The sequence below is a fragment of the Mustela lutreola genome, chromosome 1 (genome assembly GCF_030435805.1).
Source record: "Mustela lutreola isolate mMusLut2 chromosome 1, mMusLut2.pri, whole genome shotgun sequence".
In the NCBI taxonomy this organism is placed as follows: domain Eukaryota; kingdom Metazoa; phylum Chordata; class Mammalia; order Carnivora; family Mustelidae; genus Mustela; species Mustela lutreola.
In genome coordinates, this window is record NC_081290.1 from 182,424,990 (window position 1) to 182,441,140 (window position 16,151).

At 42.6% G+C, this 16,151-nt stretch overlaps 1 protein-coding gene across 1 annotated transcript in view; it reads right to left on the reverse strand.

Annotated features, from left to right (window-relative positions):
* The window catches only part of RDX (radixin), a 92,089-nt gene that overhangs the window by 3,109 nt on the left and 72,829 nt on the right, over positions 1 to 16,151 (reverse strand). The window contains exon 16 of the mRNA XM_059179918.1: positions 389 to 486. Within this exon, the coding sequence (XP_059035901.1) occupies positions 420 to 486 (67 nt within the window). The 3' untranslated portion in view covers positions 389 to 419. The remainder of the gene's footprint in view (positions 1 to 388; positions 487 to 16,151) is intronic.

Genomic DNA, 16,151 nt, shown 5'->3' on the forward strand with positions numbered 1-16,151 from the left:
ACCACGTGGTGTCCTATGTGGGGACTTGCCCTGTAACACTCCACATCACCAAAGAGAACAGTCTACAGTAGCACGTCCCATCGGTTCACATCGTTCACAGGTAAAATCTCATTTCATCTGACATCAAAATTATTACACGGGAGGAAGATGTTCCTGATTGGCCGAAAGCCCAAGAGAGTTAAACAACTGAGAAAGCACGGGGAGCGGTGGAACTAGGACCTGTAATGGCAGAGGCTGCTATGGGGGGCTCCTTTGGGAATTCACTCCAGGAGATTAAAGGCTCTGGGCTGTGGATGCACAGGTTTGGGTTTTATGGGGTCCTGGCAGGGGAGAGGCGTGGCAGGCCTCACGGAGAGGTGGGCTGGCTGCCGCGGCCAGTTGTACTTACCCAGCGAGGGAGGGAGCCTTCTTCCTAACTGTTACATTTGCTTTATACTGCTTTGGCAAGAACGCATCTGGAACAATGCATACAGTTTGGGTCCCCACCTTTCAAAAGAGACATCAAGCGGTTAGGAAACACTCAGCAAAAGAACACAGAAGGAAGTCAGACAGCACAGAATGACAGGAGCGTCCTCATCACCCTGGATCCGGGAGGGCCAACAGGGCAGCCAACAAGCCAAAGCGATCTTCTCAAATTTTAACTTTTTTTTTTTTTCCTAATCCAGTCTTGAATCTGCACTATGACAATGTGGAAATGAGGATAACTTGACATCTCCCTTTCAGATGGATGCTAGAATTCTAATTGTTGTTGCAACCCCATGCAAACGAGTCGGTTTTACACCAATACTGATGGATCTCAAAATCATACACACCTAAATTTTGTTAAGTATTAGAATAACACTGAAGACTCTCTCCTGATTCATCTAGGTACTCTTAAAATGTCCTTTGGGCACCAACCATTTATAGGCCCAAAACACTTGGTGGTACTTCCTTTGAGATCAATAGTTGCTGTCTCTTTTTTTTTTTTTTTTTTTTTTTTTTTTAAGATTTATTTATTTGAAAGAAAGAGAGTAGGGGGTAGGGGAAAGGGAAAGTCCCAAGTGGACTCTATGCTAAGCACAGAGCCCGAGCTGGACTCAAATCTCATGACCCTGAGACCACAACCGGAGCTGAAAACAAGAGTCAGTCGCTTAAGTAGTGAGCCCTCCAGGGGCCATGTTCCTGTCTTTGATTAAGCAAATTCTCAACAGGCTACACCTGCCTGCTCAAAGCCCGGGCTGGGTTAAGACCAAGGAACAGTAAAAACCACCCTAGCCACAGGGCCCTCCAGTGGTTAAAGAGGTCAGTGTCAGCCCTACTGTTTCAGGTCTTTTTCACCTGCCATGCTCGGGGTAGCCCTCGGAGACACCAAAAATGAGATCACAGTGAACTCTACAAAGAAACCACTAACCCAGCCAAGCTTATCCACGCGTGAGGTCCCTGACTGGGGAGAATGCCGAGGACAGTAGTTTCTAAGCTGTGGTTTAAGCAGCTGGAAATGCAGGTAGTGGATGGCTCTGCCTTACTGATCAGTTATGTGCCCACAGAGCATCTGTGGGGGGCTGTTTCCCAGGGAGATGAACCGTAGTGCAGTTTAGCCCATGAAAAACTGAGGCTTTGCAGTAAAATATAGTAGAAACCCCACATTTGTCGGGTGCTTGGTGGCTCAGTGGGTTAAAGCCTCTGCCTTCGGCTCAGGTCCTGATCCCAGGGTCCTGAGATAGAGCCCCACATCCGGCTCTCTGCTCAGCAGGGAGTCTGCTTCCTCCTCTCTCTCTCTCTCTCTCTCTCTGCCTACTTGTGATCTCTGTCTGTCAAATAAAATAAAATCTTTTAAAAAGATTTTTATTTATTTATTTGACAGAGAGAGAGATCACAAGCAGGCAGAGAGAGAAGGGAAGCAGGCTCCCCGCTGAGCAGGGAGCCCGATGTGGGACTCAGTCTCAGGACCCTGAGATCATGACCTGAGCCAGAGGCAGAGGCCTAACCCATTGAGCCACCCAGCCGTCCCTAAAATAAATAAAATCTTAAAAAAGAAAAAGAAATCCCAAATTTGTCAAAGCTGGCAATAAAGGAACAGAAACAATGAAACTTACTAACAGTTTTTAAAATATTTTAAATTTTTCTGTAATACTTCATGTTAAACTGGGCAAAATCAATTCAATGATTAAGTAGTACTTGAAATTTGAGAATGTTTTTAAAGGGGACCTTAAGTATTTTCAAGGACTTTGAGAGTTAGCAGAGCTGGAACATTATTGGATCAGATTTCATTAAAAAGTATGTGCTGCATTTTTTCCCCTGAGTCACTAGCATCACTGTTACCATGAGTAACAGTAAGTGAGGTAGATTTACACTCATAAAAGAAGAAAACTAAGGAAAGAAAAAATTATTTGCATGAGTATATTGAGGAAGTATGGAAGAACCAGTGAAAAGGATGATGGGGGAGCAAATGGGAGAAATATAAAGGATGAGGAAGAAAACAGAATTAAATGACGGGTGTCAATGTAAACAGAAGAAACTATATCCATGTATTTCCCTGAGAGATACAGGAAGATAATCAAAGCCAGAAATTTCAAAGAACGCCACCAGGTGGCACCATGAGCTTAAAAAGAACTTGGTAGAAGACCGCAACCCTTGAAGGGGAAGGGGGAGGGTGTCGATACCTATGGAGGGGCAGCAATATTAAAAAAGACACTCTAGCAAAATAGGCATTTGTATATAAAAGGAAGTTTCATTAACCCCATAAAAAGCATGAGCTAAAGCTCTAGAGCAAACACATAGCAGCAAATGTTAGAAATGTTAGCATTCCTCTTAAATCAGAAAGGAGATGTCACTTATGCACAACATTGTACTGAAAATTTCAATCAAGTCAGCTCAGTAAGATAAGACTAAGAAATCCACATTATAGGGATTGAGAAGACAGATTTAGAACTGACATTATTGGCAGGTGGCCTTTTCTATAGAAAGCCCCCAAAACGTCACAAATTATTAGAAACAATAAGAACTAAGCAAAGTTCCTGAATATAGGGACAGCAAACAAAAATCCATTTTATTTCTGTATACCACCCACAAATAGTTTTAAAATGTAACTTTTAGAAGATGGTAAAAATGAAGGTGCTTAGTAATAAATCCAAAAGATATGTAGGATCTTAGGGCAAAAATGTACACTTTGCCGAAAGGCATTAAGGAAGATATCAATAAATGGAGAACTAGAACAAGTTCCTAAGGATATTTAATATTGTACAGATGTAACTTCTCCCTGAATTAATCTAATTAATATCAATTATTATTAATACACTTCCAAACAAAAGGTTTTTCCTCCCATATAATTTAATTATTTTAATTTAAAATTTATTTATTTTAGGGACAGAGAGAGTGCTCAGTAGGGAGTGGTCGAAGGAGAGGGAGGGAGAGTCTTAAGCAGACTCTGTGCTTAGCACTGAGCCTAAGGCAGGGCTCTAACTCACGACTTGGGATCAGGACCTGAGCAGAAACCAAGAGTTGGACACTTAACCAACCTTGTCACCCAGGTGCTCCCAATTTAAATGATTTCTAAAATTAATGTGGTACAAGGGGTGTCTGGCTGGCATGTGATTCTGGATCTCAGTGTTGTGAGTTTCAGCCCCATGTGGTGTGTGGAGACAACTTAAAATACAATAAAATTTATGTAATAGAACAAAGGCCCCAAACTAGTCAAGAGTTTATTATTAAAACAAGGTAGAGAAAAAAAGAAAGCTTTATAGGATATTATGACTTGTTATAAAGCTAAGGCTAAAATTAAGAGAAAATGGTATTGACCCCTGGAACAGAACACAGACTGTATGTGTGTATCCTTGATGTAGGGAAGAAGTGGGGATGCATCAGTGGGAGAGGGATGGACTGTCTAAGCATTAAGACAACTGGTCATCTAGCTAGAAAACAAACAAACAAAAAAACGAATCCATACTTCATACCACACAAAAAGTTATTTCTAGCTGGACTAAAGACACAAGTGTAAAAATAACCAAACATTTAGAGAAAATTTTAAAACTCAAAACATTTAGAAAAAAATGCAGAATACCTTCATGACCTCAAGTAAAGGAAGAATTTCTTAACCAAGATACAAACACACACACACAAAAAAAAAAAAAAACCTGCCAGAAAATCATAAGAAAAAAGATTTTTAACTTAAGCTACACTAAAATTTAAAATTTTATCGATCAAAAAATCATAAAAAAGTGAAAAGATGAGTTACAACTTGGAAGGAGATAACTGTAAAACATTTGTCAAATGATTAATAACCAAAATATAAAGAAATTCTTTGAAGCAATTAGACCAAGATCAAGAAGGTAATAGAAAACAAGCATTAAAAAAAAAAAAAGGGGTCATTTCAAGGAAGAGGAGACATGAAAGTCCCGTAAATATGAGGGGAAAAAACCTCTTAATTATATTAGTAATCAAGAACATGCAAATTACAAACACATTATGATACCATTTTAAACCCATCAAATTGTCACAAGTTTAAAAACTATGAAGTATTCCTCAAATAAATTGAGAAGACACAAAGAAGTGGAAAAGCGTTCCATGTTCATGGATTGGAAGAACAAATATTATGGAAATGTCTATGCTACCTAAACTAATCTACACATTTAATGCAATCCCTATCAAAATACCATCTTTTTTCAAAGAAATATAACAAGTAATCCTAAAATTTATATAGAACCAGAAAAGACCCCGAATAGCCAGAGGAATGTTAAAAAAGAACGCCAAAGTTGGTGGCATCACAATTCCACACTTCAAGATCTATTACAAAGCTGTCATCATCAAGACAGTATGGCACTGGCATAAAAACAGACACTTAGATCAATGGAACAGAATTGAGAGCCCAGAAATGGCCCTCAACTCTATGGTCAACTCATCTTCGACAAAGCAGGAATGCATGTCCAATGGAATAAAGACAGTCTCTTAAACAAACGGTGTTGGGAAATTGGACAGCCACATGCAGAAGAATGAAACTGGACCATTTACTTATACCACACACAAAAATAGACTCTAAATGGATGAAAGACCTCAGTGTGAGACAGGAATCCATCAAAATCCTTGAGGAGAACACAGGCAGCACTTCTTTGACGTCAGCTGCACCAACTTCTTCCTAGACACATTGCCAAAGGCAAGGGAAGCAAGGGCAAAAATGAACTACTGGGACTTCATGCTTTTGCACAGCAAAGGAAAGAGTCAACAAAACCAAAAGACAACAGACAGAATGGGAGAAGATATTCACAAATGACATATCAGATAAAGGGCTAGTATCCAAAATCTAGAAAGAACTTATCCAACTTAACACCCAAAGAGCAAATAATCCAATCAAGAAATGGGCAGAGGACATGAACAGATATTTCTACAAAGAAGACATCCAGATGGCCAACAGACACATGAAAAAGTGGTCCACATCACTCAGTATCAGGGAAATACAAATCAAAACCACAGAGAGATACCACCTCATACTGGTCAGAATGGCTAAAATTAACAAGTCAAGAAACAACAGATGTTGGTGAGGATGCGGAGAAAGGGGAACCCTCCTACACTGTTGGTGGGAATGCAAGCTGGTGCAGCCACTCTGGAAAACAGCATGGAGGTTCCTCAAAAAGTTGAAAATAGAACTACCCTACGACCCCGCAATTGCACTACTGGGTATTTACCCTAAAGATACAAATGTAGCGATCCGAAGGGGCACGTGCACCTGAATGTTTATAGCAGCAATGTCCGCAATAGCCAAACTATGGAAAGAACCTAGATGTCCATCAACAGATGAATGGATAAAGAAGATGTGGTGTATATATATATATATAATGGATACTATGCAGCCATCAAAAGAAATGAGATCTTGCCATTTGCAACCACGTGGGCAGAACTAGAAGGTATTATGCTGAGTGAAATAAGTCAATCAGAGAAAGACAATTATCATACGATCTCCCTGATATGAGGACTTTGAGCAGCAGAGTGGGGCATTTGGGGGGTAGGGAAGGGAAAAATGAAACAAGATGGGATCCAGACAGAGACAAACCATGTAAGAGACTCTTAATCTCACAAAACAAACTGAGGGTTGCTGGGGCGTATGTGTGGAGAGGGTGGTTGGGTTATGGACGTTGGGGAGGGTATGTGCTGTGGTGAGTGCTGTGGAGTGTGTAAGCTTGGCAACTCACAGACCTGTACCCCCTGGGGCAAATTACACATTGTATGTTAATAAAAATAATTTTTAAAAATTTTTTAAAAATTCTAGTACTATCACATGTAGTAAAGGTGTGAATGTATCTTTACTTTAAAAAATAATTTGATGGCTACAGAGTCAAGTTGAAAATGGGTGTACCCTGTAACTGAATAATTCCCCTGCCTAGGTCTCAGGCTCACAATCACTAGATATATGCACAAAAATATGGCTGTACTGTTTGAAAATAAAAAATACTAGAAACAAGACAGATGTCCCTCATCAGGGGAATGGATAAATGGCAGTACATTCATAAAGTAAACACAATCACACAGTGCCAATGAGCCATGGCTATAGTCATCCAAACGGATGTGTTTGTCCATGTGGTGAAACTACATGAAGCTCGTATTCATGCAAACCTAGGCATCATATAAACCAGACATCATATCACTTGTGGATACAAACTTTGTAAAACCGGCAAGGCTGATGTGATAGAGAAGGGCTATAGAATGTCAAAGTTACTGGCAATGTACTATTTTTAAAACTGATATATGAGGGGCACCTAGGTGGCTCAATCTGTTAAGCATTTGACTCTTGATTTTTGGCTCAGGTCACGATCTCAGGGTGGTGGGATCAAGCCTTGCATCAGGCTCTGCACTGGGTGCGGAGTCTGTTTAAGATTCCCTCTCTCGGGACGCCTGGGTGGTTCAGTTGGTTAAGCGGCTGCCTTTGACTCAGGTCATGATCCTAGGACCCTGGGATCGAGTCCCACATTGGGCTCCTTGCTCAGCAGGAAGCCTGCTTCTGCCTCTGCCTGCTACTCTGTTTGCCTGTGCTCACTCTCTCTGACAAAAGATTCCCTCTCTCCTTCTCCTTCTGTCCCTCCCCGACCTAAAAAACACAAAACAAAACAAAAAACCCAACACGTGAGTATCTATTTTATATATACACAGACCCTTGAACAACAGGGGTTTGAACTGTACAGGTCTACTTACAGGAGGAGTTTTTTTTATAGTCTAGTATTATAAATGTATTTTCCTTCCTCATGATGTTTCTTCTTTCTAGCTGATTTTACTGCAAGAACACAGTATATAATATACATAACATATAAAATATGTGTTAAATGATGGTTTTTGGTAAGGCTTCCACTCAACAGTAGACTCTTAGTAGTTAAGTTTGGGGGAGTCAGAAGTTACAGATGGATTTTCAGCTGAGCAGTGGTTGGGCACCCTGAGCCCCCATGTAGTACAGGGGTCAACTGTGTAATATTATAATAGAAACATGTGTTAATACTTTAATAATATATATGAGAATATACATATGCACACACATATAAACATATGTGTGTGTGTGTGTGTGTGTGTGTATGTGTGTGTGTTTCTCCTAGGCATATTTCTTTCCCTAACACTGGGATAAAACATTCTCTAGTTTTTAAGTGTTCAAAAAAGTCAGAGATTAATGAAGGAAAAATACTACAACAGATAGGGAAGTTATAGATTTGGTACCAATTATATATATATTTTAAAGAGTTTATTAGTTTGACACAGAGAGAGAGAGAGAGAGAGAGAGAGAGAGGGAAAGAGCACAAGCAGGGGAAGCAGCAGAGGGAGAGGGAGAAGCAGGCTCCCCCCTAAGCAGGGAGCCTGATATGGGGCTCGATCCCAGGACCCTGGGATCATGACCTGAGCCAAAGGCAGACGCTTAACCAACTGAGCCACCCAGGCACCTCATCAATCATCTTTGTTAAACCATTCGAGTTTTGAAGGTCTCACAGAAACCATCTTGGTAGAAAAGTCGATAGTTACTCTAAGGACACTGAGTAAAAGCAACCACGTTATTCCCAGGGTTGGACATTCTCAGCCCTGAAGTCAGTGCTTCTCCTGAATGGTCCCAGCACAGCAGCATCAGCCTCACCTGCTAAAAATGCAAGTTCCTGGGCCCCATGTGGACTCACTGACTCAAGCACTTGGGGGGGGGGGGCCTGCAATCAGCATTTTAAACAAACTCTCCAAGTGAGATGTAGGCTAGTGAGAGCCACTGCTGAAAGTTTTTCAAATTTGTAAAAAAATCAAAAGCAACAAAACCCTTTTCATTCTAGCAACATAAGACCTCTCTGTGATCAAACAAAATTCTAGACAGCCAGGAAAACCGTACCACGGGCCTTTGGAGAACATGACTGATTCTCAAATCCTTTCATTTCAGGGGTCATCAAACCACGGCTCATGGACCAAATTCAACCCTCCCCCCACCCCCATTTTGGAAGAAACCATGATTTTAACGCACATTTTTTAAATCAAAAGAAGAATATTTCACAATACATACAAATTAAATGAAATTCAGATTACAGTGTCCATACATAAAGTTCTTTCTTAAAAAGATTTTTTAATTATTTGAGGGAGAGAGGGAGAGCGTGCATGCATGCAGGGGGAGGAGCAGATGGGGAGGGAGAGGGACAAGCAGACCCCACGCTGAGCACAGAGACCCACAGGAGCTCGATCTCAGGACCCTGTGGTCATGACCTCAAGGAAATCAAGTTTTAAGCTCAATAGACTAAACCACCTAGGCATGCCATACATAGTTTTTTCCAAAGGCAGCCTTGCTCATTCATTTACACATGCCTATATACAGCACTTTCTCACAACAGCATAGATGTGTCACTGATAGAAACTATTTGGCTGGGTGGCTCACATGGCTAAGCATCTGTCTTCAGCTCAGGTCATGATCTCGGGGTCCTGGGATCAAGTCCCTCATGGGTCTCCTTGCTCAGTGGGGAGTCTGCTTCTCCCTTCCCCTCTGCCTGCCCCTCCCCCTCCTTGTGCTCTTTCTCTCTCTCCCCCTGACAAATGAATAAAATCTTAAAAAAAAAAAAAAAGAAAGAAAAGAAAAGAACTAGTTGGCACGTAAAGTCAAGACTGGTTAGTTTCTGGACCTGTACAGAGTTTGCCAATTTCTACTTTTATTTGATAACTAGAATCTACCAATCTGAAAACAAAATATAGGCAATCACAGTGATTTCTTTTAAAAATGCAATTTTCATTTTTAATTCTGCAGGCAAAGATCTAGCAGCTCAAAGAATCCTAAGGAAATTTAAATCAGATCCACTTTTATCTATAAAGTATATCAAATAACACATTGAGGGGCGCCTGGGTGGCTCAGTGGGTTAAGCCACTGCCTTCGGCTCAGATCATGATCCTGGGATGGAGCCCTGCATCGGGCTCTCTGCTCAGCAGGGAGCCTGCTTCCTCCTCTCTCTCTGCCTGCCTCTCTGCCTGCTTGTCATCTCTCTCTGTCAAATAAATAAATAAAATCTTAAAAAAAAAAAAATAACCCACATTGAGCATCTGGAAATTGTTACTAATGATGCTACTTCCTCTCTTTGAATATTCTAGTAAGTGACAAAGAAGCGACTGGTAAATTTTAATGAAACACTCTCTCATGCCCCACCTGTTCTGAAAGCTACTTTAGCAACCCCCGCTGGCAGACCTTCACTCAGGTGGCGAACTTTGCCTGTCTTTGCCTGTCCTGAATGCTGCTCATGGTTTGCATTTCTTGGGCTTTCCACCGCAGCCGCCTTCCCCTCTTCCTCCGACGACTCTCCGGGCAAGAGCCTTCTTCCCTCTGATCTCCAACCTCTTGAATGTCTTCCAGGCTGAGTTCAGCTCTTATCACTCAGGACCTGCTCACCGGGATCCTGAAACTTTTATTCAATGCCCAGCGCGTGGCTGAAGCCTATTCTGTCCACATTCATCTTCACTTCTCTGATCCACTTGTATCTAAATGTCTGAGGTCCCTTGAGTACAGACAGATCCTTCTTTTAATTTCCAAGGCTTTAACACTCAATACAAAGAAAAGGATGCTTTCTCACCCCCACAAGAGTAAAACATGTAGTTCAGCTTTAAGTGATATTCAACTTATCTTGAAAATGGGAGCACCAAACTCTTGGCAGTTTGCTGTTAGAAGACCACATGGAACAGCTGAATAAATAAGTCTAGTCTTCAACTTTGTGGGGTTTGATCTTCAGGTCACTGTTTCTCTGTATTCAACTTCACATTTAAAGCACTCTTCTTTGGCTTTTAAATTAATGGACACATCCTCTTTGAGCCATGCAGACGAGAATATCCACCAAGGGGCAGTGTCACATAAACCTCCCTCTCTTGGTGTTTTGTAGTTATAAGGATTGGGACCTCCAAAGAAAACCAAACACAAATGCAGACCATGGCACTGCGGTTCCATTTAGGCAGCTGACTCGACTGTGCAATGGAGTCACGCACCTACCTTCAAGGACACCTGGGACATTTAGGACATCTTTGTGTGCATGAGGGAAAGTCTCCTTTCCTCCAGACAGCTGTGCCTGTGTGGCCCCAGGGTATGTGCTGGTTGAGTTGTGTGCACCCTGAATTTACACCTGCACTTGTGCCCTGGCTCCTCTCCAGCTTCATCTCATACAACACTTTCCTCTGGGCTCACTGAGCTCTGGACCTAGACTGCCCTCCAACAAGTCAAGCCCTTTCTTGCCTCTTGTCTTCACACAGGCTGTTCCCTCTATCTGGAATGCTTTAAAACAAGGATTGGAAATTGGTGTCCAGGGGGCCGCTTTTGGCAAACAGATACACTGTCTGGTTTACAAAACATTTTCTAGGGGCACTTGGGTGGCTCAGTGGGTTAAGCGCCTGCCTTCGCTCAGGTCATGATCCCAGCGTCCTGGGATTGAGCCCCACATCGGGCTCCCTGCTCAGCAGGGAGTCTGCTTCTCCCTCTGCTCCCAGCTAGTCCTTGCTCTAGCTCTCTCCAATAAAATCAAATCTTAAAAAAATTTTTTTTCTGAAATTTTTGATACAGCGGACATGTAAAACATAGAAAATTTCACATGAAAATTATATTTCAGGGGTGCCTGGGTGGCTCAGCGGGTTAAAGCCTCTGCCTTCGGCTCAGGTCATGATCCCAGAGTTCTGGGATCGAGCCCCGCATTGGGCTCTCTGCTCAGCAGGGAGCCTGCTTCCTCTTTTCTCTTCTCTCACTGCCTGCCTCTCCGCCTACTTGTGATTTCTGTCAAATAAATAAATAAAATCTTTTTAAAAAATTATATTTCAACTTAATTATCTCAAGCATCATTCTTTGAATGTTCTTTTTAAAAAAAACTGTTTTCTGGCTTATCTTGGAAAACCAGAAGGTACAGCAACAGTGGGCTTCCTGCATCTGAGACGCAGCGGGGCTCCTTAGAGCAGATTTCTGGTGACACACCAGCCCCACCAGGCCCAGGGCACTGCTCTGACCCCTCCGGTGCTGGCACTCGCCCCCGCCCCATGTAAATAAAAGGGAGAAGGCAACCTTCTCTTCTTTCAGGGGGCAACTTACATACCGCCTTCTGCAGAGGCTTTTTCATTCTTTCCTAACCCCAGTTATCCTCATATTTTCCCCAACACAGTCACTGTTTTTTTATTCATAGTGTTGATACAAATCTGCTGCTTTTATAGGTCAAAGATGGTTGGATACTGGCAATTTCACAACTCAGACTATTTCACAAACTTTTAATTACTCAGCCTGTGTTTCCTGTATTTCTGTAGAAAGTAAGTCTGTTAGGATAATGATCTGGTCTTACTGACTTACATTCTCAATGACCGATATGTACACTGTGCCTCGAGGGGAGTAGGTACTAAAATATCTGGGTGAATAAATGCAAGGACTCCTCCCACCAAAAGTTCCTTAGCAGCTCCAGAACATACACAAAATCCTGAGGTCTCTAGAATTAGCCCAAGTTCGAAGTGGACTTTTCTAATCCACACCCCAGGGCAGTCCTACCACTACTCAGCAGTGCCCCCTATTGGGTTCTAGAGCTGGCTTTGGTCCCGGACTTCAGTCTCTGCCCACAGCTAACACCCCTAGCTCTAGCATTAGAAATGACGTGGAAGGTGGGACCTTCCTGTGCAGAGAGCATTGAGACCACCACCCGACATCCACTGAGATGTTCCTTCAGACTTAAAAGGAAGTGGGATGGGGTTGGGGAAGGGTGCTTGTTCCGGAGGTAACTGCTGGCGATCTCCACAGCGTCCATAGGTTTGCAGATGTCTCCAGCAGGCTGGCTGCTGCCCAGATGTTTGTACGTGTTCTCTTGTTTACTTGTCTCTTTGTCACACTGTTTCTTAACTCCTCTGTTTCCTTCTCTAGACTATGAATTTTTGAAAGGATCTGTGAATCCGCAAGCTTCTTCAAGTATTAACACAAACATTTAATGTAGGTTCAGTCATTCAGGTGCTACACGGAAGGTAGACCTGGAGACAGACGTTCATTTGCCAGACATCATCTCATGGACTTGAGCAGGGGTGCCGGGTGGGGTCCTCATCAGTGTCCGCATCAGATGTCTGGAGGTGACGGAGGACGCTGCCAGGAAGAGCATTTTCCTGCATATGCAGAAGTTTGTGGGAATAAGTTCCAGAAGACACTGTACTGGTAAGTGAAAAAAGAAAACACTTCTAATTGCAGGGCAAGTCCTCTTCTCAATGACCTTCCTGTTGGAAAACCAGTGTCCACTTGAAATGCTGCGACAGATGTTTTTTCCTAGGACGCCAGCAGACACCTGCATCGCTGTCATGGAGGGGCTGTGTGGCGCTCTCCGGGGGGCCATCCCCCCTCTTCCTGCTTCGGCAGTGCTCGAATGCCTTACTCTCATCAAGGTTCTGTACGAAAGGCGGTCTCTCTCCTTACATTCTACCTTGGCAGATTTCACTGGACATTCCATCCGCATTCCAAACTGCAGCTTTCCAAAAAGAAACGTCAGGGGCACAGACGTGACTGCTTCCCCTCATGATTTTCTAGGTTGCCCGACACCACTTTCCGAATCTCGAACTTCGTGCTTCTCGACCATAAACAAACAATCCCACCACAATCACTCCTGTTGTGCCTTCGTGTATTTGTGTAGGGAGTTCCTGCTGTCCAGAGAGTCTTCCTGTCTCTGTCCCCCTGATTAGGAATCACCCGATTCTTAACAACTTGCCTCAGGGATCGTCTCTCGCCCAGAGCCCTCCGGCAGGATGAGGGCCTTTCCTCCAGAGCGCCCACACTGTGCCCTGTTCACTCGGCAGCAACACCGAGCACGGCCCGTGCCAGTCCTGGCTCTGGGCCCGGAGGCCGGAGGGCTGCACCACATGCCTGTCTTCGGGGAGCTCAAGTTCTGGGGGAGAAGGCTGGCAATAAATGCTGCAGACATTTCAGTGATGTGAAAATGCTACACATTCAGCAGAAACCGGACTTCAAAATGTGAGTTCTGTAGGCTAGCGGTGCGCAACACCACACCTCCCGGTCAGCCACACCATCCCCAAGGTCACCAACCCATACACTGACGACCGTTCTGTACCCAACTATTCTGTCTCTGCCTCGTATAGCCTTCAGCCAATTACATGAGTCAACACTGGAGTACCACGTAGGCTTTGTGGTACACGATTTTGCCCAACTGCAGGCTCCTGTAAGAGTTCTGAGCCTGTCTGAGGTCAGCCCGGGGAAGCTAGGATGTTGGGCAAGTTAAGTGTATTAAATGCATTTTCCACTCCGGGTATTTTCAACTTACAATAGGCTTATCAGATGTAACCCCATATAAGCTGAGCAAGATCCACATACAAACATAAACATATAGTACGCTAGATGGTAAGTGCTATAGAGAAAGATAACAGAAAGACATGTGTAGGAAATACTGAGAAAGGTGCAATTTTAAATAAAGTGGTAAGGGAAGGCCACAGTGAGGGGACATTTAAGCAAAATCCTGGAGATCACATGGAAGTAAGTTAAATAAATATCTAGGGGGGAAAAGGCATATCAAGCTAAGGTAGTAAGAGCCCTGAGGTAGTTTAAAGATTAAGAAGGCAGCCAGTAGACTTCCATTTATGAGGAGAGGAAATCAATGAGGTCCAAAAGCAACAAGGGACCGGATCTCGGGCTCTGGATGCCACTGAGATTACGGCTTTTACTCTGAGATGGAAAGCCCCGAGAATTTTGAGCAGAAGTGGTAGGATCTGACTTACCTTTTAAGGCTGCTGTCTTAAAAAGAAACTGTAGACTAGCAAGATAGGAATCAAGAAAGCCCATCAGAAGGCTCTAGCAACAACCCACGCAACCCTGGAGTAGGAATCGGGGGCCAGCTGGGGAGGATGCACAAAATGGTCATATTCTGGACACATTACGCACTTTGAAGATTGGGCCAACAGGTTTGTGGTTGGGTTGGATGCAGGTATGAAAAAAAAAGAAGAGTAATAGATACGGTCAAGGTTTGGGCCTGATTCACTGAAAGAATGGACTTGCCCTCCACTGACTGGGAAAAGGACAGAGACAGGAGCAAGCAGAGTGTAGCAGGAAGAGCCATGGAAAATGGCGACTACTATGGACTTCTGGGCCTTCCCGAGAAATCAGCCTAGAATTCACTGAGTCTCCTGGAAAAAGGGGAAGAAAGGGAGACCACAAGCCATGAAGGTCAAGGTTTCTTCTATCTCATTAACATGAAATATCATTAGCACTTTTGAACATCTAGGCTACATGCCCCACTCCCAATTATTTGTGGCCCAAGAAAATCATTTAAGAACTAGGTCAAAGTTTAAAGGCACAAGAGCAATTTTGGATCTAAAAAGAAAGTTCTGATATCAAAGTACATTTTCTTAACTTCAGAAAGACCACATTAGCACACTGAATTAAGAGAAGACGCACAAACACTGTAGCTTAGAAGTGTTTTTGAACAGGTTCAAAAAACCACTAAGTTGACCTACGTTCTTAAAACTGGAAAAAAAAAAAGAAACCCTCACAGAATCAAATTGCCTGTAATACTTTTTCTATTATTGTTTGGTGTCCTGGTAAAGTACCTTAGATCACTAAGTGTTTTATGAGGACCTGAGCTTGTTGTTGCTGTTTTAACAGAAATAGGCAAAAGTAGACTCAAACCCCTGAGGATATGGTGGCAATCAAAGGAAATCAAGAACCAAAAAGCCACCAACATACATTTAGAAAACCCTACCCTACTGACTGTTTTTTAAGTAACATTTTCTGACTACAGAATTTGAAGAAGTCAGAGAAGTTTTAGTTATTGGCAGATCTTTCTCACTTGGGCCCCAAAAGTGAAATGTTAAAACCATTATAGCTGGGTCACCTACCTTTGAAGTAAACCTAATACACAGAAATTCAATTAAGGGAGAGGAGAAATGTCTATTTTCCTATTAAAGGTGCTTCCATAAGCACATATTACTATTTAAATTTGTTAAATGTCAAAAGTACACCCACATTTAAATAAAACATAATCTCATAATTTTGGAATACCTAAAATACACAAGAGATATTGTCAACTTACCTCATGCCCTAGACTGTAACACAATTTCTTGGAATAAAACACAAGCAGTATTTGTGCAAGAATACGTGACAGTATTGTTTACCACAGCAAAGGGTTGGTAAAAACAAGAACGTTTCCCAGCAGTGATGCAGCAGCTGTACAATGAAATGCTACAGGAGTTTTGGACAATAGGTGATGATTTCCAAAACACACTGTGCAGTGAGAAGTGCACAACCATGCGTCCAGAAGGCTTGGGTGAACATGAGCCACAGTAAGTCCGTACGACACACACGCTTGGATACAGGTTACCTCCAACAGGAGGCACGGGTGGAAACAACAGTGACCTCTGGGAAGAGCTGGAGATCAGTGGATGGAGAAAGAAGGCTTTTTTGAGTGCTATTCTAGTCTAGCTATTGACTTGTTCCATGTTTCAGAGATCACTTATTTTTTAAAAATTCTAGTGATTTAACATTTTAAAATAAGGCTTTAGCCACAGTAGCTAAACAGCACCTAAAGTGCAGAGTACTCTTAGAATTCGGCAACTTCAACACATGATAAGCTAACACTGGAAGCCAATGAAAAACAGTTTTCCTAAAAACACTTGTAATTTAATACCTGCTTTCCTAGTTTTTTTTAACATTTTATTTATTTGAGAGAGAATGAGAGAGAAAGAAAGCGCACATGAGA